This window comes from Panicum virgatum, chromosome 7N, assembly GCF_016808335.1.
Source record: "Panicum virgatum strain AP13 chromosome 7N, P.virgatum_v5, whole genome shotgun sequence".
Classification (NCBI taxonomy): Eukaryota; Viridiplantae; Streptophyta; class Magnoliopsida; order Poales; family Poaceae; genus Panicum; species Panicum virgatum.
In genome coordinates this window covers 36,344,047-36,366,337 of record NC_053151.1, presented here as the reverse complement: position 1 = coordinate 36,366,337, position 22,291 = coordinate 36,344,047, and the positions used below count along the sequence as shown (strand labels likewise).

At 45.3% G+C, this 22,291-nt stretch overlaps 1 protein-coding gene and 1 long non-coding RNA gene across 6 annotated transcripts; both read left to right on the top strand.

Moving 5' to 3' along the window:
• The first annotated feature begins 480 nt into the window (after positions 1 to 480).
• On the top strand, positions 481 to 9,521 carry LOC120683165. 5 transcript variants are annotated; one of them, XR_005678689.1, is made up of 12 exons: positions 481 to 1,349; positions 1,452 to 1,551; positions 1,705 to 1,794; positions 2,119 to 2,328; positions 2,726 to 2,824; positions 3,003 to 3,462; positions 4,137 to 5,661; positions 5,763 to 5,806; positions 5,907 to 6,036; positions 6,786 to 6,925; positions 8,969 to 9,066; positions 9,140 to 9,521. It is a non-coding gene; the product is annotated as an uncharacterized LOC120683165 (long non-coding RNA). The 5 variants fall into 5 exon arrangements; XR_005678690.1 differs by lacking the exon at positions 3,003 to 3,462 and having other exon boundaries at positions 482 to 1,349; positions 5,943 to 6,036; XR_005678691.1 differs by lacking the exons at positions 4,137 to 5,661; positions 5,763 to 5,806; positions 5,907 to 6,036; ... (1 more) ...; positions 8,969 to 9,066; positions 9,140 to 9,521 and having other exon boundaries at positions 500 to 1,349; positions 3,021 to 3,063.
• A 1,982-nt stretch (positions 9,522 to 11,503) lies between these two features.
• On the top strand, positions 11,504 to 22,055 carry LOC120683060 (CLIP-associated protein-like). The gene is made up of 21 exons (XM_039965075.1): positions 11,504 to 11,999; positions 12,722 to 12,877; positions 12,996 to 13,058; positions 13,459 to 13,527; positions 13,660 to 13,822; positions 14,443 to 14,604; positions 15,126 to 15,223; positions 15,389 to 15,463; positions 15,539 to 15,607; positions 15,694 to 15,779; positions 15,861 to 15,978; positions 16,504 to 16,602; positions 16,730 to 17,087; positions 17,494 to 19,298; positions 19,385 to 19,483; positions 20,145 to 20,249; positions 20,338 to 20,412; positions 20,493 to 20,561; positions 20,661 to 20,729; positions 21,300 to 21,401; positions 21,576 to 22,055. Exons 1-21 carry the CDS (start codon positions 11,664 to 11,666, stop codon positions 21,732 to 21,734), a joined length of 4,335 nt encoding a protein of 1,444 aa, XP_039821009.1. The 5' UTR covers positions 11,504 to 11,663; the 3' UTR covers positions 21,735 to 22,055.
• The last annotated feature ends 236 nt before the right edge of the window (positions 22,056 to 22,291 follow it).

The window sequence follows — 22,291 nt, the reverse complement described above, 5'->3', positions numbered from 1 at the left end:
GAGCTTGAGATTAAAAATTTTAGTTCGCCTAATTCACTCCTTCTCCCTCTTAGACTACTAATACCCGATTTCTTTCAAATTTGTCCCTACTCACTGCCGTTTTCCGATGCAATGACCTGGACGTCCAGTTAACAGTGTCCTGCACAGCGTGCACGAGAAGATCCAAGTCATATTATTTTTTATTTCAGTTTATATATATTATCTTATCCCTCCCCTAAAGCACCGATTAAATTTGGCTTGGGCCACCCAGTTTTGTGTCCCCCCCTGAGAACAAAAACTGTATTGCACCCAGCAAATTGTACACAGGAAAGCAACTCCTTCAAAAATCAATGGCTGACAAACTCCTGATGAGTGGCTCAACCCATCCAACGGCTGATCTGCGCCGGATCATCCCACCCCTTCAGTCCCCGCCCACGCATGGGCGCGCATCCGCCTCCCGCCGAACCGTCCAACAGGTACCGGGTTCGATTCCCAAGTCCGGCGATTTCATTTTTTCTCCCCTCTCTTCTCTCTTTTCTCTCCCCAAGATCCAGCGCCCGTGCTATCGGTAGCGGTCCGCCCGGCGGCCGCGCCCTAGGGTCCCGGCGGCGCCCCGCCCCGAGGCCGCGCCCAGGGGGCCGGCGGCGAACCGCCCCGAGGCCGCGCCCCAAGGGCCCGACGGCTACCCGCCAGGTGGACGCGCCCAGGGGCCCGCGGAGCTCGATTTGGAGGTGGCGGAGGTCGATCGGGCAGCGGCGGAGCTCGATTTGGAGGCGGGTGAGGTCGATTCGGCAGCGGCGGAGGTCGATTCGGCAGCGGTGGAGCTCGATTTGGAGGCGGCGGAGCTCAATTTGCAGCCGGCCGAGGCAAGGCCCTTCACGGCGCGCCCGCGGCGGAGGTCGATTGGCCCGCAGCGGCGGCCGAGCTGCGGCACGCCCGCGGAGGCTGTCGAGCTTCGGCCCGCGCGGTGCCCGCGGAGGCGGCCGAGCTCCGGCACACCCACGGTGGCCCAGCTCCGGCGCGCTCGCTGCGGCGGCGGCCGAGCTCAGGCGCGCCCGCGGCGGCAGCGGCCGATCTCCGCCCCGTCCTGACTCCTGAGGGAGCCGGCGTGGGGTATGTGGCGACGCCGCCGGGCGAACATGGCGCGGGCGTGGGCAGCATGAGGACCGCACCAAGGTCGGGTAGCACGCGATGCCGGCGGCCACGGGGACGCCTGCAGCGGCGGCCGAGCTCAGCCCGCGCGGCACAGGAGCTCCTGCTGACAGCGAGGAGAGAGGAGAAGACAAGCAGAGGAGACCCTCTACCAGTCAACTGTTGATGGCAAGAAGATTGTAGACATTCTTGTTGAGCCCGGTATCAAGGTCGACAAGGTATGTAGTCTGCTCAAACTGACACATGACATTTGCTGTGAATTCCACTCTATTTCAAGATGGAAGACAACTTCATCCCTCTAAATTTATGCTCAATCTCAGGGTCTTGTGCCACTTGCTGGCTCCAACGACGAGTCATGTTGACTTCCAGTGACTGAAGAATCTGAACACAAATGATTGCTGCTGAAAGGCAACGCTCGTGGTAAATATAAATTCCTGCATCGCAGAGCTTATGCAAGTTCTGAACCAACCTTCTCTCATCTGAGTTTTTGCATTTTTATTACAGCTCAGTTCTAATGTATTCCTTCTGTGTGTCCATATCTCATCCAAGTTTTTGCATTCACGGATTACATAGGTATCCTTATGAAGATTCTTGCCTCAAATATCAGCTTCTGTGTATGCGATGAAGACTCTGGGGCTGCGGGGTAAAACCATCCTTCTAGAGGTATGGAAGTTTTTTCACATGGAACTTGCACTATGGACACACATTCTAACTGCTTACATATGAAAAAGTCACAATCTTTTTCCCTTCCTATTGAATTATAGCAGGATTTTTGTAGTTATATGTAAACATCACCTCCTTCTCATTTTCTGTTAGCAGCCGATTACCATTATGAATAGAACTGGTTATGGGCTATGATTCTCCTGATTTCTTATAAAGCAGTGCTCCTGAATATTGTTGGTTTAATTGTTGGAGAATCCACTTGTTTCTTATGATCTTTGTTGCAAATTAATTGATTCCTATCTCTACTATTTTAATTTCATGCAGATCAGAGAACTCTGGACAGAATGATGTATTTTTGTGATGATGGGCAAATGTCTACTGTGCTTATTTGGGTTATCTTAAAGTTATCTAGAGTCCTATTCATGAAAATTTCCCTTTACTGAAATTTCTGGGACTTGCTGAGTGGTAGAAGAAGGCGCCACCAAACCTCTTTTCAAGTACACATCAACACCTACCACAATGCTAAAATAAAATGTAAGGAACATATATCTCCTATTCGAATATTAGTAAAGCTTAAAATATCATGTGCTTCTCATGCTATATTTATTATTGTGGTAGGACATTTTTTCCCTTATTAGCTCCAAAAATGATGTCCTTGCATTTGCAACATGTGCTCTTTTGACTTTGAATTAATGCAAAGAGAGCTCCTACGGAACATCTTTTGTTGGAGCAGAAGTGAAAGTAGCATTGCTTGTTTTATTCATTGATGATTACTTAGCATTTTGCTTCAATATAATTCAGTCATTGGATGGTTTGACCTGCATGATTCTTGTTACTGTTCAAGCACTGCCATAGTGTCATTACAATCTATTGTTGATAGCTACAATTTCTTAATGGCCCTCCTCAAGCATAATTTGTTTCTATGTAGCAGGTATATATCAATTCTTCTCAACAGGTTGCTATGAGATTTCTGCCGAACTCGAGTCTTCCAGCACTTTGATGTTTTTAGTCCACTGCTTGAATGGATCAGGTGCTTTTCAGTTGACATTTTTTTTGTAATGGCTCAGCTTGTTGTTGGCGCTCCTTAAGTACCCATTTTATTATATAATTAGGAGTGGTTTTGGTAATTTCTTCGGGATGATTCATGTACTAACCCACCACTTGGCACCCGAACTTGACCGTTTTCGATTTTGTCTTGGATTTTGGAGCATGTTGCATTTTGGCAGGAAATTGGACATTTTCGGAGATGTTTTGACGCAGGGTCACAACTGGGCTAAGATGAAGAATAAGGAGAAGAGCCCGCACGCGAAAGATGGAGCCGAAAGGGGCCAGAAGGAGCCCAGGCCGGCCGGCCTGGAGCCTTTAAGCCGGTCGGCCTAGCCCATTCCAGGGCCCAATCGGCCTCAACTTTCTTCAGCGCGAAGTACTCGTCAACCCTAGCCGGTGTTTTACCAAAACCATCGACCAGAGCCGTCTACATATGCCCCGAAGCCGCCGTCAAGAAAGAGAGAGCATCCAGAGACCCATTCGAGTTAGACACAAGAGAAAGGCGACACCAAAGGCCTCATCGTCCCTCGGCGCCGCTGCAAGTTGGAGGACAGCAAGGGATCCATCCCTTGTCGGAGATTTCGTCACCATGATCGACTACGCTTCGCCTAGCTTCATGGGGTAAAGTCCTCGTTTGTTCATGGGGTTGTAAGGGGTTTGTTCATGGGGTTGTAAGGAGACCCTGAGTTGTAATTGCCGAATCCTTTATGAGATTGATCTATCATGATTCTTGTTGATGATGCTTAATAGGTCGCGACTTGGCTTTAGGTTTGTTTTGCTCTTCCATGGTTTACTTAGATTACATCAACTATCGTGTTCTTGTTTATCGTTACCGATTATCCTCGTGCAGTGACAGTATGCGGGAGGGAAATGTTTTGATCTTGGAACACACATTTGGTAGATTAGATCCGTTCTTTGTTGTTCGGCGATTACATCTCTAGTGATTCTAGACCCTATGGACAAATGCTCTTCATATCTTGTGCACACACCTATCATTGCTCACTAGTCTAAATTAGATTAGATTGGTTAGATTAGATCTATTTCACACTCAATCACTCAATATAGATCTTTTACCAACATCATTAGTGCTTAGTTAAGCATAGTAGAACGCTTGTTCCGTGGATTGATAAACCTTGGGGGAATACTCTAAGGGAAAAGTTACACGATCCGTGCGCTTGCGGTACGTAAATTGGGGTTCTAAGGAGCGTCAACACTTGTTCAGTATCTGTAAGTTTTCGTCCAGTGATTTTGTAAAGTGGAGTAAATGCTTTAAAACTGTTCTATTCTTCTTGCAGGTGTTTTGAGTTGTAGGTCCTGTGTTGATATGGGTATGAGCCACAAATCCGGTAAGCTGATTTTGCCATCAGATTTCAAGAGGCTGTTTGAGACATTTGGAAGTTAGGCCCTGTTTAGTTCTCAAAAAAATTTACACAGTATCTGTCACATCGAATCTTAGGACACATGTATGGAGCATTAAATGCAGTTGAAAAAATAACTAATTACACGGTCTAACTGATTAGCATGAGCTGTATCTTTTAAACCTAATTAGTTCATAATTGGATATTATTTGTCAAGTAACAACGGAATGTGCTACATTAACAAAACTCTAACTTTTTCACCAACTAAACACACCCTTATCCAAAAGAAATGAGAGTCCTGAAGTTCGTGGTGCAGCTGGAGAGGCATGGAGCAACGTGACTATGCAGTATGGTTTCAGTTTTCAGTTACATGTCTGTCAGAACAACGTGACTATGCAGTATGGTTTCAGTTTTCAGTTACTCAAATGAGATGGTTTATGCTTTTTGTCTAGCATTTCTTAAAATGAAATATATATTTATTAGTTTGGACTATGGACCATATGTTATTTGGTGTACGTCTGAAATTTACCTGTGGCGTTAGCACGGGCACCTTACTAGTAATATATACAATAGATAAATTGGGTACTCTCGGTATGGAATAAGGTGTTCCATACCCGAGCCCATCCATCCGGCGTCCGACCGCAGACCGCTCCATGCACCCGGTTTTTCCTGTCCGGTCTCGCGGTCTCGCCCCGGTTTGCATTGCGCGCCGCCCACCCCACCACATCCCCCACGATGGGATTTTACCCAGCCCGTTCCCGGCGCTGCCGCATCAATTAAAAAAACCGCCCAGCTCCAATCCGATCCCGGCGGCGCCGCACCACCGTACCGTCGTCGCGTGACGCGGCACCCCCTCCTCGTGACGGCACGCTCATCCTACCGGCGCGCCCGGCGCCACACTCATCCTCCCGGCACGCCCGGCGCCTCATCCTCCTCCCGACTCCGCACTCTCCTCGCTCGGGGCTCCCTCCTACCGGCGCCCCTCCCTCCTCCCGACGGGACATCGTCCTCCCGCGTAGCTCGACACCGCACCATCCTCGCCATACCGCTCTTCTTCCGGCACGCTTGGCTGTCGCCGCCTACCCCACCCTCGCGCCGTCCAGGGTAGGCCTTGCACCGCCGGATCCCGTGGGAAGCCCCTGCGCCGCCGGCTCCCATACCACCCCGACGAGGACATCCGCCCCCACGAGCTGCGGCGCGGCAGCTCGGAGCTACCCCACTCCCGATCTTCCCCATCGGGTCCACCCTGTTGGCCTGGTCCGCGTCAGTTCCCGATCGGATTTCGGTTCAGCGCCAAACCACCCTACAGTCGTTGCTCCCTCCCCCAGACACGGCCCCCAGCCCCGCGCCGCACCACCCTGTCGTCACCGCTCCCTCCCCCAGATGCCCCCCGATCCTGGTGCCGCACCACCCTCCCGACGTCCGCCCCCACGAGCTGCTGCGCGGCGGTGTGCGAACGCTGGTATGTGTAAATCTCATCTACTGCATCACCTAGGGTTCTTGAAATTGATTGATCTGTTTTCAAGCGATCTAATTTGTTCGAGTTCAAATTGTTCCATGCAGCTCTGCTCATGCGTGCAGACACAGATGCATAGTTTTGCTATCAGGTCCACAACTTCCTCCTCGCGAATTAAACCCAGTGTCTCCTTAATTCGAGCATAGATTTTGGTTGCAGTAAAAAAAAAAGTACACACTATATTCTTGCAGATGAATGAATGCTAAAGGATTGTGGAAGTCATGCAGGTGACAGGCTGCTCGGCATCCATGGGGCTTGCTACCAATCCACATGCATCAGGAAAGCCATTTGCTGCATTAGAACATGTTGTTAACATTTCAGGTATTTATGTGATGCATGAGTAGCTGTGAGATTGTGAATGTTCATGTGATAGGTAGCACTATTGTTGTTGACAGTCTATAGATTTGTCTTTCTTTCTCTAATCACTTGTTTTAATGGTTGTCCTGTTTAAATTGTTGATTATTCCTTTGACGAAGGTATCTGTGACCTGTTCGCTCAATCTTGAACTTTCAGTGGTTCTACATTTATGACTAATTTCTTACCAAATTGTTATGACCTGTTAGTATGCTGATGTTTTGTACCATTATAAATGAAAATATTGTTTAGTGGCTTCAGGCCAAGGTTATTGATTCCATAGTGGAGATTAGTTTTTTTTGACAGTGTCACACTGGCCGTGCAACACACATTTAACTGAACAATCATGGCTCTGCCTGATTTAATAATAGTGTACGGCAATTTTTATATGCAATAACTGTTAGGTTCTGCTTAAAATTTTTCCTGGTTTTGATGAAGTTATGTGCGATCTAAGAAAAGAGTTTACAATAGTTAGTACTTAGTAGTTACTAATTAATTAGCTAATCATATAAACGATTAATAAACACACATTTGCTCTCTACCGGCACAAGTGTTGAGGATCTTTGTTTATGAATATTTTTGCAGATTTCATATCCCCCTTTCGAATCACTAGTGGCACTATAATAAAATACTTCTTTGTCAATCAGGATGCCTGTGATGCCTGTTTATGGATATGAAATCAGCATCCCTGATGCAGTCAGTTGGCCCCTCTGTAGGGTGTTGGGATTGATTCTGCTGTGGATGCCCATGTTTTACCAACAAGCTGGTAGCGATGAGCTGATGCATGACAATGTGCAGCGATGCAGGATCAAGCTCCCAGCGGAGAGGGCAAAGTGTGGCAGCCCCTCCTTTTCAGGTGCTCTGCCCCTTAATCCCTTTGTTCTTTTTTCTATTGTCGACTAGCATCATGTTCATTGTGTGAAACTCCACTGTTACATGTGTTTGGCCATTTGGGAGGTGACCTTTTACTTTTGCTTTTTAACTCTCGATTTCAACTTCTGTCAGTGGTTGTAGATCACCGTCATCATCCTTTTGCCAGAGTTATGGTCACTCGATCAACTAGCAAATTATTAGGCTGATTTTGCTGAATTTGTTGATTATTAGTTCAATTTATTTTTATTTGACAATTGACAGGTTATTACTGCATTATTGTGGTTGTGAACTGTTATCTTGTAGCCTGCTAGACTAGTTGTTATGATATGCTAGTTCCCGGTATTTTTTATTGGGTAAAGTCCATTTTTGACCATCCAACTCTTGCCTCGGTCTGGTTTTTGCCATTGAACTCTAAAACCGGGTATCTTCGGCCACTCAACTATGAAAACCGTTCATTTTTTACCATCGGGCTATTTTGGGGGCTGGTTTCGCTGACGTGGACGCCACATGGCAGTGGGGCCCACTTGTCAGCACTATCTCCCTCTCCTCTCTATTTTCTCCTCTGCTCCCTCCCGCCGGCGCTCCGCACCCTCCCCTGCTCGCTCCCACCGGCGAGCCGCGGGGCCACGCCGCCCCTTCCCTGCTCCCTCCTGCCGACGCTGGCTGCGCCGCTTCCTCCCCTGCTTCCTCCTGCCGACGCTGGCTGTGCCGCCCCCTCCCTGCTTCCTCCACGCACGACATGGCGTGCGGCGGCCATGGAGCTTGGGCTCACCGGCGACGGCGAGGGCGGCGGCTGGGTGGCTAAGGGCGCCAGCTAGGGAGCTTCAGCAAGGCTGGGCGCATCATGTGCGCCCCGTCGGCGTCCAGGCACACGGTCTGCAGGTGGCCGGCAACGAGCTCGGCGGCTCATCCATGGCGGCCGCGGTGGGTGGATGGCCGGTGGGTGGCGGCTCAGCGCATGGCCGGCCGGGATGAGTCAGGGACGAGGTCGGGGAGGCCACGAGGAAGCTCCACGCGCGAGTAATTGGAAGAGGGCGAGGTGGTTTAGGCGAATTTGGCCGGAGGGCGGCGGGGTGCGATTGTGGCGGCGGCGGCGCTCGCATGCGTGTGCTCGACGGGGTGAGGCGACGAGGCTTGCTCCCCCACCTCCGAGTGCGGGCCGGAGCAGGGCGCTGCCACGGGCAGCAGGCGGCGGCCGACAGCAGGCGTGTCGCGGTCTCGCTCCGGCTCCGCACGGGCAGTGGCGGCGCAACCTTCTTCCCCACCGCCGGCCGCCCTCAATTCGTCGTCTCCGGTGAGGCTCCCTTCAATTCCGTGCGCAAGGAGCTTACCCGTCCTCTCCTCGACCGATTCCGGTCCTCACCCGGTCGATTCCCCTTCCGCAGGTCCTCCTCGGCGAAGCTCCATCGCCACCGCCGCCGGATGTCGTCGCCCCGCCTCCTCGCCGCAGCTCCCCACGCTGCGCTTGGCCGGTGAGCTTCGCCGCGCCCTTGGCCAGCTGGTGCGCGCACGCCCGACCTCCACTTGGCTCCTGGCCGCCTACCCCCGCCAGCCGCCGCGCCGAGTCACGGGCCAGCGTCGGTAGGAGGGAGCAGGGGAGGGGGCGGCGCAGCCAGCATCGGCAGGAGGGAGCAGGGGAGGAGGTGGCATGGCCCCGCGGCTCGCCGGCGGGAGCGAGCAGGGGAGGGTGCGGAGCGCCGGCGGGAGGAAGCAGAGGAGAGGGAGAGGAGAAAAGAGAGAGGAGAGGGAGATGGTGCTGACAGTGGGCCCCACTGCCACGTGGCATCCACGTCAGCAAAACCGGCCCCCAAAACAGTCCGATGGTAAAAAATGAACGGTTTTCATAGTTGAGTGGCCGAAGATACCCGGTTTTAGAGTTCTATGGCTAAAACCAGACCGAGGCAAGAGTTGGATGGTCAAAAATGAACTTTACCCTTTTTATTTGCCTGCAGCTAGTACCATTGAATACTGGATCATATGCCTGATTTTGTACTTTTATTAACTACTACTTATTTGTGAACATTAGATGTGTTACCACCCCCATTGAATTTTTGCCTACAAAGTATGCTTTGATCTCAACTGTAGTCATCTGCCTGCACCTCCAAATCGCACCACTGCAAACAGGTCAGAACAAACAAGTCTGCCCTCATTTGCATTATGGCAAAGGCTCCAAAAATGTACAACTACTCTATTGCAGGCAGCAGTGACTAGGATGAGATCACAAGGAAACTGCAAGAGTGAATACACGAGTACAGATTGCAATGAGCTCAGCATGATATGTCCCTGACCACGAGGTGTACACATTCAGCATTTTGTTTTCCTAAAAAGACTTCAGTCTACAAACGGCAATGTGTATGAGGTCAGAAGCTAGCTGAAAGAACCGCTACAAGGGACAAGATGAGATTTCAGACAGATAGAGAATAAATTAGATTTATTGTTCATGAATCTATATTCCTTGACTCACTTGGTTGCCCAATCGATAACAAATCTATTTGCCAAATACGTATGACAGTCATTGGAAATATTGTAGCGGCACTGCTCTATGGATTGGGAATAAGAAACTTAATTTGTTGAGTAAAGCACCAGCACACAAGTAATAAACAATTGAGTTTTGAGGGAACGAGGCATACCGATAGATTTTATATCCTCCATCCTCCATTTAGATCATCTGCTTTGCTCTGTCACACATCCGTGCAACCAGCTGTATACATACGCAGAATAAAAAAACAAGAAACAAAAAAACAAACCACACAACAAAAAAAAGTTAACGAGAAGTGAGCGCTCTGGTAAGAACCAGGTGGGTCCCTCAGAAAAATCAAGGTGGGAAAAGTGCGCCAGAAAAACCAAGATGGGGAAAGTGGGCCGGTTAATCAAGGTGGGAAAAGTGCGCCAGAAAAACCAAAATGGGGAAAGTGGGTCGGTTAAAAACCAGAGTGGGACAGAGGCTTGCCGCACGATGGGCAGGCGTTGGGGACGGGGCGCGTCGGGGGTGGCTGGATCGGGTATGGAATAGTTGTTTCATTATATATATATATATATATATATATATATATATATATATATATATATATATATATATATATATATATATAATCGGCCCACATCATCTGTGGCTGAAAGGCCCTTGCCAGGCACTCGAGACCGGAATGATGCCTGCGCTCGAACGGATCAGCCGAAGGGGACAGGCAGAGGCAGGCCGCGCGCATCGTGGGGCCCGGTGGGAATGATATCGAATGGATTGCAAATCTCCTCCCTCCCTCCCACGCTTTGTTACCTTCAATGTTAATGGTATGTACAATAATTAGACGACTGCCGTCTGTATGTGTTTAAAATAATGCATACAGACGACATAACAACCTATACAATGATGTGTCTATGTGGCTGTCTGCAAGCTATTTAATACATTTCAAAGCACATGAAATGTGGTGATCAACATGTGAAATTGATCTTTATGTATTGGTTTGTGGCGTACATGAAAGAATCATTTGTGAATGCAAATAAATCACATAGATATTTTTAAAAGATCTGAAATTTCTGTGAAGACAATTTAAAAATATTTCTGCAAAAGATCTGAAATTTCTATGAAAAAAAGATCAATTGTTCCCGTGCCTTATCTCTAACTGTCTCTATCCTGAAATCTTGTGGCTCTCGTATCTCCTCCGTCTCTATCCTCTCTCTCTTGGTTCTCGTTTCTGGTCCCTTTAGCACTCGCCCGGAACACCTGTAGCGACGACGCCCAGCACCGGCGTGAGCAGGGGGCTTGGAGCTGCGGCGGCTCCCTCGTCCCCGCGCCGTCTATCGACCGCGCTGCCCTTGCTCCCCCCGCCGGCGCCGTAAGCCTGCTCTGCCTCCGCAATGCGGCGCGGGTGGCGGCGCAGGCCACCTCCGGAGAGGGGCAGGTGCGAGCGGCAGCGCAGGCCACCTCCGGCGAGCAGGCGCGAGCACACCGTAGGGGATCCGTTGCTGCCGTCGTCGACTCGCAGCTGCTGCTACAGCGGGGGCGTCGAGCCATCGTTTTCGCTCGGGCAACGGGCCGAGGTCGTCGCCTCGTGAGAGGACGACCGAGGCCGTCGCCTCCCGATTTATCCTCGATAATCCCAATTAACCGCTAATAGACGGCGTAATAATTGTTGTTGTACATGCCCTAAGGGTCTGCTGAAAACGGATTTGTTTGGGTCGTGCCAGCGTTGTCGCCAAGCCGAAACGAAACAGAGCGGCTCCAAAAGAGAATTCGGAAAATACCCATTCATTCCTCTGCGCTCTGCTCTGCTTGCCCCCCGGTTCCCCGAACTGTGGCTTTTGAAAAAAGGAAGGGAAAATACCGTTTAAAATTCGGCCAAATTTCGACGCGGCACCGGCGTTTGCCTCGATTTCCTTCTTCGTCGGAGGGGCCCACCGCTCCGGTCTCCCGGAGTCCAGTTCAGGCTGTTCGGTTTCATACGGAGGCTTGTACGCAAGGCCCCCAGGTGCGAAGGATACAAAATGTCAGGGGGGTAAGCGAACAAAGGCCACCTAAAGCCCCCCAACCACCCTAGCATCTGGTGTTCGTCTCGCTGTGGGCGCTCCCTGTCACTCCCCCCACCTCCCCCCGTCCCCTCCCTCCTCAGATCCGGCCACTCTCGCCGTCCCCCCTCGCCGCCGGTCCATCCCCCCCGGCAGGGAACCCTAGAGCTCTCCCCACCCGTGGCGGGGCCGCCGGAGCCCCCGAGCGCGCGGGGACAATGGAGGCGGCGCTGGAGGCGGCGCGCGCCAAGGACACCAAGGAGCGCCTGGCGGGGGTCGAGCGGCTGCACGAGGCGCTCGACGCCGCGGCGCGCCGCGGGCTCACGGGGGCCGAGGTCACCGCGCTGGTGGACACCTGCATGGATCTGACGCGGGACGCCAACTTCCGCATCGCCCAGGGCGGCCTCCAGGCGCTCTCCGCCGCCGCCGTCGTCGCCGGCGAGCACTTCAAGATCCACCTCAACGCCCTCGTCCCGGCCGCCGTCGAGCGCCTCGGGGACGGCAAGCAGCCCGTCCGCGATGCCGCGCGCCAGCTCCTCATCACGCTCATGGAGGTGAGCTCCCTTCGACGGTGCTCTCGGTAGCCTGTAAGCTCTCCTGGGGAATGCGTGTGGTTTGGAAGCTCGATTACGTTGCGAATTCGAGCTGATAGGTTGAGCAGCCGGAGATGCAGGGTTTGCTTTTTTGGGTAGGTCAGGTGGGGCACGGTACACATCGAAGTTGCAGAGCTGCGCTGAACTGAGAAATGCAAAGTTCTGCTTGGCGGACCGTAATAGGTTGGCAATGTAACATTTAAATGAATCAATAGGTTAACTTTTGCAGGAACCCTTTGCTCTTGAGCTTGTGAATTGTTCTGAAGTTCGACTTCCAGGGGTGCATCTTATTCTTTGATGAATTTGGTTGTAACAAAGATAATTCTGGGGTTTGATTGAAGTACTTACCTGTTTTCCTGTGTACAGTTTGATACTAGAGCATGTAAAGTTCATTCTTTATAATTTACCACTTAGCATTGGAACTAGAATGCCTATTAAAGATGTGATTTTTCATTAAATATCTCAGCACTTCAGTCTTTGGCTCTTGCAATGTAAATAACTTCTGAATCCTGATACTATTTCTTACTAGTCACAGCTCAATTACAGTGCTATAAGATACTGTTGTATATCTACTTTTGTCCTTGGATTATCAAACATTCAAGCCAATCATTCTTGACTACTAACTAGTTCTAAAGTTCTAGACCACTGTGGTGAGCTATATTTCGGTTTTGTCTAAATCTCAGGTTTCTTCGCCAACAATAATCGTTGAAAGAGCTGGAAATTATGCATGGACACATAAAAGTTGGAGGGTGCGAGAAGAGTTTGTACGTACGGTTGCCACTGCAGTTGGGCTATTTGCATCTACAGAGATTTCCTTGCAACGAGTTTTGCTTTCACCTGTATGTCAATACTTTGAGATGGTTGATGTTTATTCCATTTATTTATAGAATCATAGATCGAAATTTATATCCTTCTGCACGCTATAGCCAGTGGCCCTAAGATTTTCTGTCTCTGCAGGTCCTGCAATTGATGAATGATTCAAACCAAAGTGTTAGAGATGCTGCAATATCTTGTATTGAGGTTGGTAGATTCCATATTTAATACTGTGTAGACCTGCACTGACACTTTTTTTTTGTACCAGTGATTTTATGCTCTATGCTTGACTGTACGTCAGTTTTTCTTTTAATTCTTCACGCAGTTTAATTTCTCAATAGTTCCATCCCATTTTTTGCAAGCTGGAGACTGAATCATTTCTTGCATCTTACACTGAATGTAGCTCCAAGCCCCTTTGCTTCTAGAGTTCTAGTTGATTCATTTTAGTCCCTTGCACCCAGTTTCATCTATTTTTATTTGATCTAAGCATTAGTTATATTCTTTGGTTAACTGTGGAAATCGGTCACACCGATTAGTTGGGACATTGCCTGTTATCTAGGCAGTACAAATTTATGTAGTAACCCATACCATTTGTTTTTCACTACAGGAGATGTACAAGCATATGGGTTCACAATTTCATGAAGAGTTGCAGCGCCATAATCTGCCTTCTTACATGGTACTTTTATTGCTAGTTTTAGTAGTTGAACTAGGAAACTCCTGATTAAGATGATTATATCCTCATGTTTACTTTTTATCTGCAAATCAGCACAGCTAGAGTACTCTAATCTTTATTGTTTGGTGCCTGCAGCTAAAAGAAATAAATTATAGGTTGGATAAAATAGAACCAAAGGTTCGATCATCTGATACTGCAATGCAATACAAGGCAGCAGAGTCTAGATCTGTTAGTGCTAATCCGAAAAGAGGCAGCCCAAGGACAAAAAGCATACCAAGGGAAAGTACGCTATTTGGAGGTAATTTCTATATATCGCTGAGTTTTTTTGTATTTTGCACATGAGGATTAAATGTATTTTTTTGTGGACTGTAAGTGCAAGCTTGGACATAGTTGAAGCATGTTTTTTTTTTCTCTTGCTGCGTGCTCGTGGCATATTTCATGTCCAAATGCTTTCAGCCTGTCATGATTATATGTGTAGTCAACCAAGAAGAGACTAATTTTTCCAAGCAGCACCAGGCATACAGGCAACATTGTGCTGCATATCCTGTACTAGTTCTGAATTTTGTTAACAATCACAATTATAATTTGGTTTCTGATACTAAATAAAATTCACCTTTTCACCGTCGTTATTTTGTTCCAATAATTGCATCCCCATAACATTTGTATATTGTTAATTTATAAACATAGCATCAGCGTGTCTTCATCAGTTGGGCTGTCTTTCCTGAAACTGTACACGCATCCTATGACAAGATAGGTGATATTTTCGAATAAGTTAGATTTTTGGTTAAACTAGATCTGTTACAGTCTGCATCTTAAGTCATGGTTTGCCAGTGTGTATGAGTATTCTGGTCTTTACTCCCTGCCACACATACAAGTATACATATATTTTCTCACATGTAATTTCTCGTGTCATTTAAGGTGACACTGACATAACAGAAAAACCTGTGGAGCCAATAAAAGTTCATTCTGAGAAAGAATTACTTCGGGAGTTTGAGAAGATTGCAGCTACCCTTGTTCCAGAAAAGGATTGGTCTTTACGTATTGCTGCCATACAAAGGATTGAAGCCCTCGTTTATGGAGGTTGATTTTCTGTGTACATACCATTATTCCTAAATAATGCATTATGCAGTTTTACTAGGCCATAAGTATCTCTGTAAATAGTGTGTTGCAGTATGTCTTGTCTGCAAAGTTTAGAAAATATTTATATATCCAGGAAAGGAAAATTGCTAGGCAGGCTAGAATGAAAAAATGTAGTGTCATTTTCCTTATTTATTTACAAATGTGTGCCTTTCCTGATTTATTTCAAGTTTTTAAAATTAGAACCAAGGTGAAATAAATAGGAATTCCATATTTAGAATCAATGTGATGTTAAATATCCTTTTTGTAATTTGGTGAATAAGATATATTCATACTTCATAGTTGAACTTACAGTTTTGAGGATTTAATTGAAGTTACCTGCAAAGAGGATGTGATTTAATTTGCCACTCTGAATCTTCACCATGAGAGATACACGCTATTCATTGCTAATATGATCTTGCATGCATTATTTGTTTTCCTAAAAGAAATTCAAGTTTTATCTTTCTGTATTGTGATTTTGTCAGGTGCAATTGATTATCCCTCATTTCTTATGCTCTTGAAGCAACTGATTCCTCCATTGTCCACTCAGCTGTCTGATCGACGTTCTAGCATTGTAAAACAGGTATCTTTGGTTAACATTTGTTCAATTATTCTTCTTTCATTTTCTGAAGAATATTTTTCTAGAAATCTGTTACTTTTCCTTTTCTGTTACACAATACGAATTTACTTGACATTTTGAGTTTTCTTCAAGTTGGAAACTTTCTCACTCTCGTGTTTCTATACCCAGGCATGCCATCTACTTAATATACTATCCAAAGAACTCCTTGGTGATTTTGAGCCATGTGCTGAACTATTTATCCCGGTAACTGCATGCCCAATCTTCTATTCTCCCATATAACTTTTGAAACAAAACCTAACATTTGTTTGAATCTTTCAGATGCTTTTTAAGCTTGTTGTCATAACAGTGCTTGTAATCGCTGAATCTGCAGACACATGTATTAAAACTGTGAGTTACTTTTTTGTTTGTCTACATGTTGTACTTAATGAATGTCATTTGTTTTCACCTATTTGCTAATATGGAATATTTTGCAGATCCTGCGGAATTGCAAAGTTGCAAGGATTCTTCCTCGCATAGTTGACACTGCAAAGAATGACCGGAGTGCAATCCTCCGTGCAAGGTACACATGTTTGACTGTTTTTCACATTGTTCATTGGCAATTTTCCTGCAAGGTTTTCAAATTTACTTACCCCTATTCCAGATGCTGTGAGTATGCACTTCTGGTACTGGAGTATTGGGCTGATGCCCCAGAGATACAACGGTCAGCTGATTTATATGAAGATATGATAAAATGCTGTGTAGCAGATGCGATGAGTGAGGTAGGATCACTTTTCTGCACTTTGTTGCTACCATGGCATGTTTCTTTTTGCACAGAAATGAGCCATTTATAAAAAAAAGAAGTATTTTTCACTAACCCCTGGCTGATCTCTCTTTCTATTGTGTCCTTGGTTGCAATCTGCCTGCAGATTGCTTATGGATTCCACTATAAAATAATTTGATTTCCTTGGCCCAGCAACAAGCAATACATGTTGGTTTCTGTTCACACTTCACAATTTGTAATAAACAAACACAATGATCTGATGCTCAAAGTATGGTTAAAAATATTTGCAGCCACATACATGTGAGCATTATTTCCTTCTGTCCTACTTTACCAGACTGGTGTGCTGGCATTGCATGTCACAAGAAAGGCAAATGTAGATGTGGCAAAATGGAGTTCTAATTCCATGTTTGTGCTTTATGTAATTGGTCTTGTGAGAAAGTGCATATTCCTTGGATCATCGATTTAGTTCATACTTTTTCCTTGATTACCCCTTTAGTGTTTCATTGTGTTTTCTCAATTCTAGGTTCGCGCAACTGCAAGAACTTGCTATAGAATGTTCGCAAAGACATGGCCCGAGCGCTCACGCCGGCTTTTTATGTCATTCGATCCTGCGATACAGAGGGTATGCCATTCTGCTCCATTTTGCACCCTTCCTCTTAAATTCATTTTTTTTCTCTCGAACTCCTCTTAGATTCATATTCTAGAGAAACAAATACTTGCTTTGCATTCTTTAATTGGAAAAATTGCAGATAATTAATGATGAAGATGGTGGTGTGCACAAAAGGTATGCTTCTCCCTCATTGCGTGATAGGGTTGCACAGCCTTCTCGTGCTCCACCTCATGCCAGTGGTACACATGTACCTGGATATGGCACTTCAGCTATTGTTGCAATGGACAAGAGTGCAGCTATTTCTTCAGATTCATCTTTTTCATCAAACAGTCTTCGGTTATCACAGTCCAAGACAATTGGCAGAAGTTCTGAAAGAAGCCTTGAGAGTGTGCTTAACTCAAGTAAAGAAAAAGTTTCTGCCATTGAGAGTTTGCTGAAAGGTGTCAGTATATCAGGGCAAAATTTCTCCACTGCACGCTCCACAAGCTTGGATCTTGGTATAGTTAAACTGCTTAGTCGTAAATTGCTATCAAGAAATTATCTTTTGATGTTATACTTCCTCTGTTTTCAGTACGTGCATGGGTTAGCCAAAAGGTTTTATGAAAACCAAGACAATGAGATAAAATGAGTATACTACCCTATTTTACTGTGTCATAATTAGGAGGAAGAATAGTTAGTGTGAACATTTCTTTTGAATGTATAGGGATATGGTGCGATAAATAAGGGCAAACAAGGAATAAGGACCTAAATAAATATGCAATAAAATGAGAATATGCCTTTCCGAAAATGAACAAAAAACAGAGGGGGTGTTTTTTCTGCAACACAGAACAACTTTATTGTTTCTGTTTTCCCAATGATACTATAGAAATTTCATTTTCTTATTTGCTTTTAATCCTAGTGCAGGAGTTGATCCTCCATCATCTCGTGATCCTCCTGTGCCACTTGCAGCACCAGCATCAAATGTTTTATCATTGCAGAACTCAGCATTGCTGGATTCATCCCTTCCTGCCATCACTGCTGCTAGTTCACGAAATGGAGGTTCCCGCTTATTGGATACAATGACACCACAATTGGCCACCAAAGAGCGATCAAGATCACCGTATTTGAGTAGTATGTCATCTGAGTCCATGTCTGGCTTGTCATTGCCTTACTCAAGAAGATCTTCGGATAGGCTTCAAGAAGGCGGCCGCATCGATGAGAGTTATGATATTCGTTCAGCTAGACGAATCCCTCAAATGCACTTAGAGAAAAACTATATTGATATGCCTTATAGGGATGCCACCCACAGAGATTCACATAATAGCCATGTCCCAAATTTCCAAAGACCTCTTCTGCGCAAGCAAGTAATGTCAAGGGCTTCTGCCAGTGGCAGACACAGCTTTGATGACAACCATGTACCATCTGGTGATGTGTCTGGCTATACAGATTCTCTGGCTTCTCTAAATGACGCACTTTCTGAGGGTCTCAGCCCTAGTTCCGACTGGGTAGCAAGAGTTTCAGCTTTTGATTTTATTCGGAATTTATTGCAACAAGGCCAGAAAGGAATTCAAGAAATCACCCAAAATTTTGAGAAGGTCATGAAGCTCTTCTTCCGTCATTTGGATGATCCTCATCATAAGGTTGCACAGGCAGCTTTCACTACACTTGCAGAGATTATCCCAGCTTGCAAGAAGCCATTTGAAAGTTATGTTGAGCGGATATTGCCATATGTATTTTCACGGCTTATTGATCCAAAAGAGTTGGTGAAAAAACCATGTTCCTCAACATTGGATATTGTTGGTCGGACATATGCTATTGATATGTTGCTACCTGCGCTAGTGCGCTCATTAGATGAACAGAGATCCCCGAAGGCAAAATTGGCTGTTCTTGAGTTCGCAAACAAATCATTCAGCAAGTACACTGTAGATTCTGATGGTTATAGTAACAGCGGCTTCCTCAAACTATGGCTTTCGAAATTGGCACCTTTAGTAAATGAAAAGAATGCAAAATTGAAGGAGGCATCTATTTCTGGTATCATAGCTGTTTATTCCCACTTCGATTCAACTGCAGTGCTAAATTTTATTCTCAGTTTATCAGTTGAAGATCAAAACCTCTTGAGGCGAGCCCTGAAAATCAAAACACCTCGTATTGAGGTTGATCTGGTGAACTACTTGCAGAGCAAGAAAGAACGTCCACGCCCCAAATCTTATGACCAGGCAGATTTTGGTACTTCTTCGGAAGATGGCTATGCACTCACATCCAAGAAGAGCTATCCTTTTGGGCGGTATTCTTCTAGTTCCCTTGACGCTGAAGGGGGAAAGAAGACCAGTAGTACAATGCAAGAATCTACTCCGCACAATTTCTCTATAGGTCGAACAACTTCTGATATGAGCATGGATCATGCTGTTCAAAGCTTAGAACCATCAACAGGAACTGAAGCTCATTTAACTAGGAGCAGAGAGCTGAAGAATAACAGTAGTTCAGTTGTGGAAGCTGCTCGCACTTGGACAAACTACCCTGAAAAAACTGATGCCTCCTTAGATGGTGAAACTGCTAGCGGTACTCCTCGGTTAGATTTCAGCCGGTTTCTTACTTCTGATGGGCATAATACTGTTGGCTCAACTACTGAAGAAAGTGTTCAAGAGGGAGACATGATTGTGAGTCTTAGTTCTATAAAGACCAGCCTGCACACTGACAATGGTCTAAGCATACCACAACTTCTTCATCAGGTACCAGTAACTTTCACTGACAATCCACCCTGACCCGTGATTGTGTTTCTTTTCTTACCTGTAACTTATGAGTATCAACTTTATAGGTAAGCAACGATACTGAAGTTTCAAGCTCGGAAAAGCGGGAAGCGCTGCAACGGTTGGTTGATGCTTCCCTCGATAACAACAGCTCCATTTGGGCAAAGGTTTGCAACCTGATGATTAATTATCTTACAAAATGTTTCTTATGTTAACTAAACTCATTTTCCTATTGATTTCTCAGTTTGTTCATTCTCCTGGATCGCTTCTGTTTTAATTCCATGATGAAACCTTTTAATCTTCTTTAAGAAAACTTTCGGGGAAGAATGGAAGATCCTGCAAAATATGATGGAATCAATAAATATTTCAACAGTTTGCATGTAGCTTAGTATCTAAAAATGTGTTTACTTCTGAAGCTTAGATTAGGTGAAGCTTGGTTTTCCTTTGAAAACATTGTTTAGTTTTGGTGAACATATTTGGTTTGTATTTATACCGCCCTTTGATCTGATTCTCATGTACAAGCCCAACTTTTCAGTACTCTCATTGCTTGTTCATTAGTGAAGTTTGATCTGTTGTCCGAAAACCTTACCATACGTCGCATGACCTAGGCCGATGGCTACTGAGAGTTTGAACCTAGAAACTGAAGTCCTTGAAAGAATTTTGCACCCTCCTTCTTTCATTGTTTTGTTTTTTATTCTCTTTGTCTAGTGCGCTCAGTGTTTAATGTACTAGATATTTTAAATTACATAGGTTAAGTACAAAGTAATCTAGATGTGGGTCTCAGTCTATTCTTTGCTTTCTAATGCCAGCCTTTCAATCTTGCAACAGTACTTCAATCAAATCTTAACGACTGTGCTTGAGGTATTGGATGACTCTGATTCATCCACGAGGGAGCTTGCTCTGTCCCTAATTACTGAGATGCTCAACAATCAGGTCCGATTTTCACATTTTGTGAACATGAACAGGATTGGCTAGTTGATTGACTCCCCCTTTTTACATTACTAACAAATATTTCTGCCAGAAAGATGCAATTGAAGACTCTATTGAGATTGTTCTCGAGAAGCTCCTTCATGTAACCAAAGATGTTGTGGCTAAGGTATTACCTTCCTTCATTTTACCCATTATAATTCGCAGACTCGATCGCTTTGTGTTAAAAGTTTCTTTGTTGCTGTGCAGATTTCAAATGAGGCAAACCAATGCTTAAATGTTCTGTTGGCAAAATATGATCCTTTCAGATGTCTTGCTGTACGTACAAATATTTGACCTTATGTACTGTATTTGCTTCCTTTCTACTGATTGCAATTTACTATACTTTTGGTTTGATGGTATTTGGTTCTAATACAGGTTATAGTACCTTTATTAGTCAGTGATGATGAGAAGATACTTGTTGTGTGTATCAACTGTTTGACAAAGGTATCTCATATATGCATTTGGTATTGCTATTTTATTATTTCCCTGTAATTTGAATGACATAACATAAATGTCATGGAAATCTAACGAAAGAAGTTCCCAAGTCTGGTGCATCTTTGATTTTGTGGAGAGAGCATCATGTGATAGTGTATTCAATCTCGATTATAAATTTGAGGTCATAGTATTGCTTTGTCTTAAAATGGACCTGACAGTCCTACCTCTTTGCTTCACCAAAAACCAATACTGCACTCATTTCATTTTAGTTACCCTAGTCGCTTGTGTCATGTTTTCTTGCCAGTTCCACAACTAATGTTCTTCGCATGGAAGCTTTAGCCACAATTGTTGTTAATTCTAGCATATGTGACATTGAAGAGTGCATCACATTTGCTGATTGGAGGTAAATGAACTAATAGTCTGATAAATCATGTTAATTTATAAATCATGTTAATTTAAAATCAGTCCCATTGAAGGAATAATATGTATCAAAATGTACTTAAGGTTAGTTTTGTCATTGTTAAAGTTGCTCTGGCTTGTGCACACATTGTTGACAGTTTTCTTGTGACAATTGTGCAGCTTGTTGGACGCCTTTCCCAAGAGGAATTGATCGATCAATTACCTACATTTTTGCCCGCGCTGTTTGATGCTTTTAACAACCAAAGTCCAGATGTTCGAAAGGTAGGTACCATCGAGGCCCTAGATAAGATGTGATATATTTTTCCTCTTCTCTGTACATGGCATTTTTATTGCTTACAGACCTTTTCATCTGCCTTGATTCCCTAAATCTGTTCATAATTCATTTCTCCTGTCATCCATACCTGATCATTTGAAATATTTTCTTTTTCACTCTAGACTGTTGTGTTCTGCCTGGTGGATATCTACATCATGCTTGGGAAAGCATTCGCTCCGTACTTGGAAGGGCTTAGCAGCACGCAGCTGCGCCTAGTAACCATCTATGCTAACCGGATTTCACAGGCGAGGTCTGGCAAACCGATTGATTCTAACCAATGAGACGTGGCATTTGTTATTATTTGTGGTCTATATAAGCATTTCTTTGGTAGGCTGTTTTCCTCGTCATTTGTTTGTGTATGTGTATAGTATAAACAAGCGCCTCCCTTCTGTGGGAGCTCCTGGTTTTTGCCCCGTGTGATTATGTATTCCCTGTTTATTCTTTTTCTTTCTTTCTTTTTCATTTGGTAGCTTGTGGAGAATTTTTATGAGTGTGGGCTTCATTTGTACTACTTGGTACATACACTGTACAAAGAAAGGAAAGTGTAGCTTCGTGGAGAACCGTTGTGTGAAGTGATTTTCTGGCCCATTTTCCTTGGTTAATTGACTGTTGCTGATCCGTTCTGGTGAAACTTTTGGTTTGAGTTCTCAGCTGTCCACTTGATTGTCATCGTTCCTTGAGGTTGCTTGTCCTGTCAAGAGTCGAAGGACTTTTATTGATGATTTTATTGAATCATTCTTTACAATAATGGTCTACGATGTTTTCAGTGTCACCTTTTGCTGGACTCCTGCACAAGTTAACCTTTTGTTTAAGAGGCCTTGGAGGCATATTGTGGGTC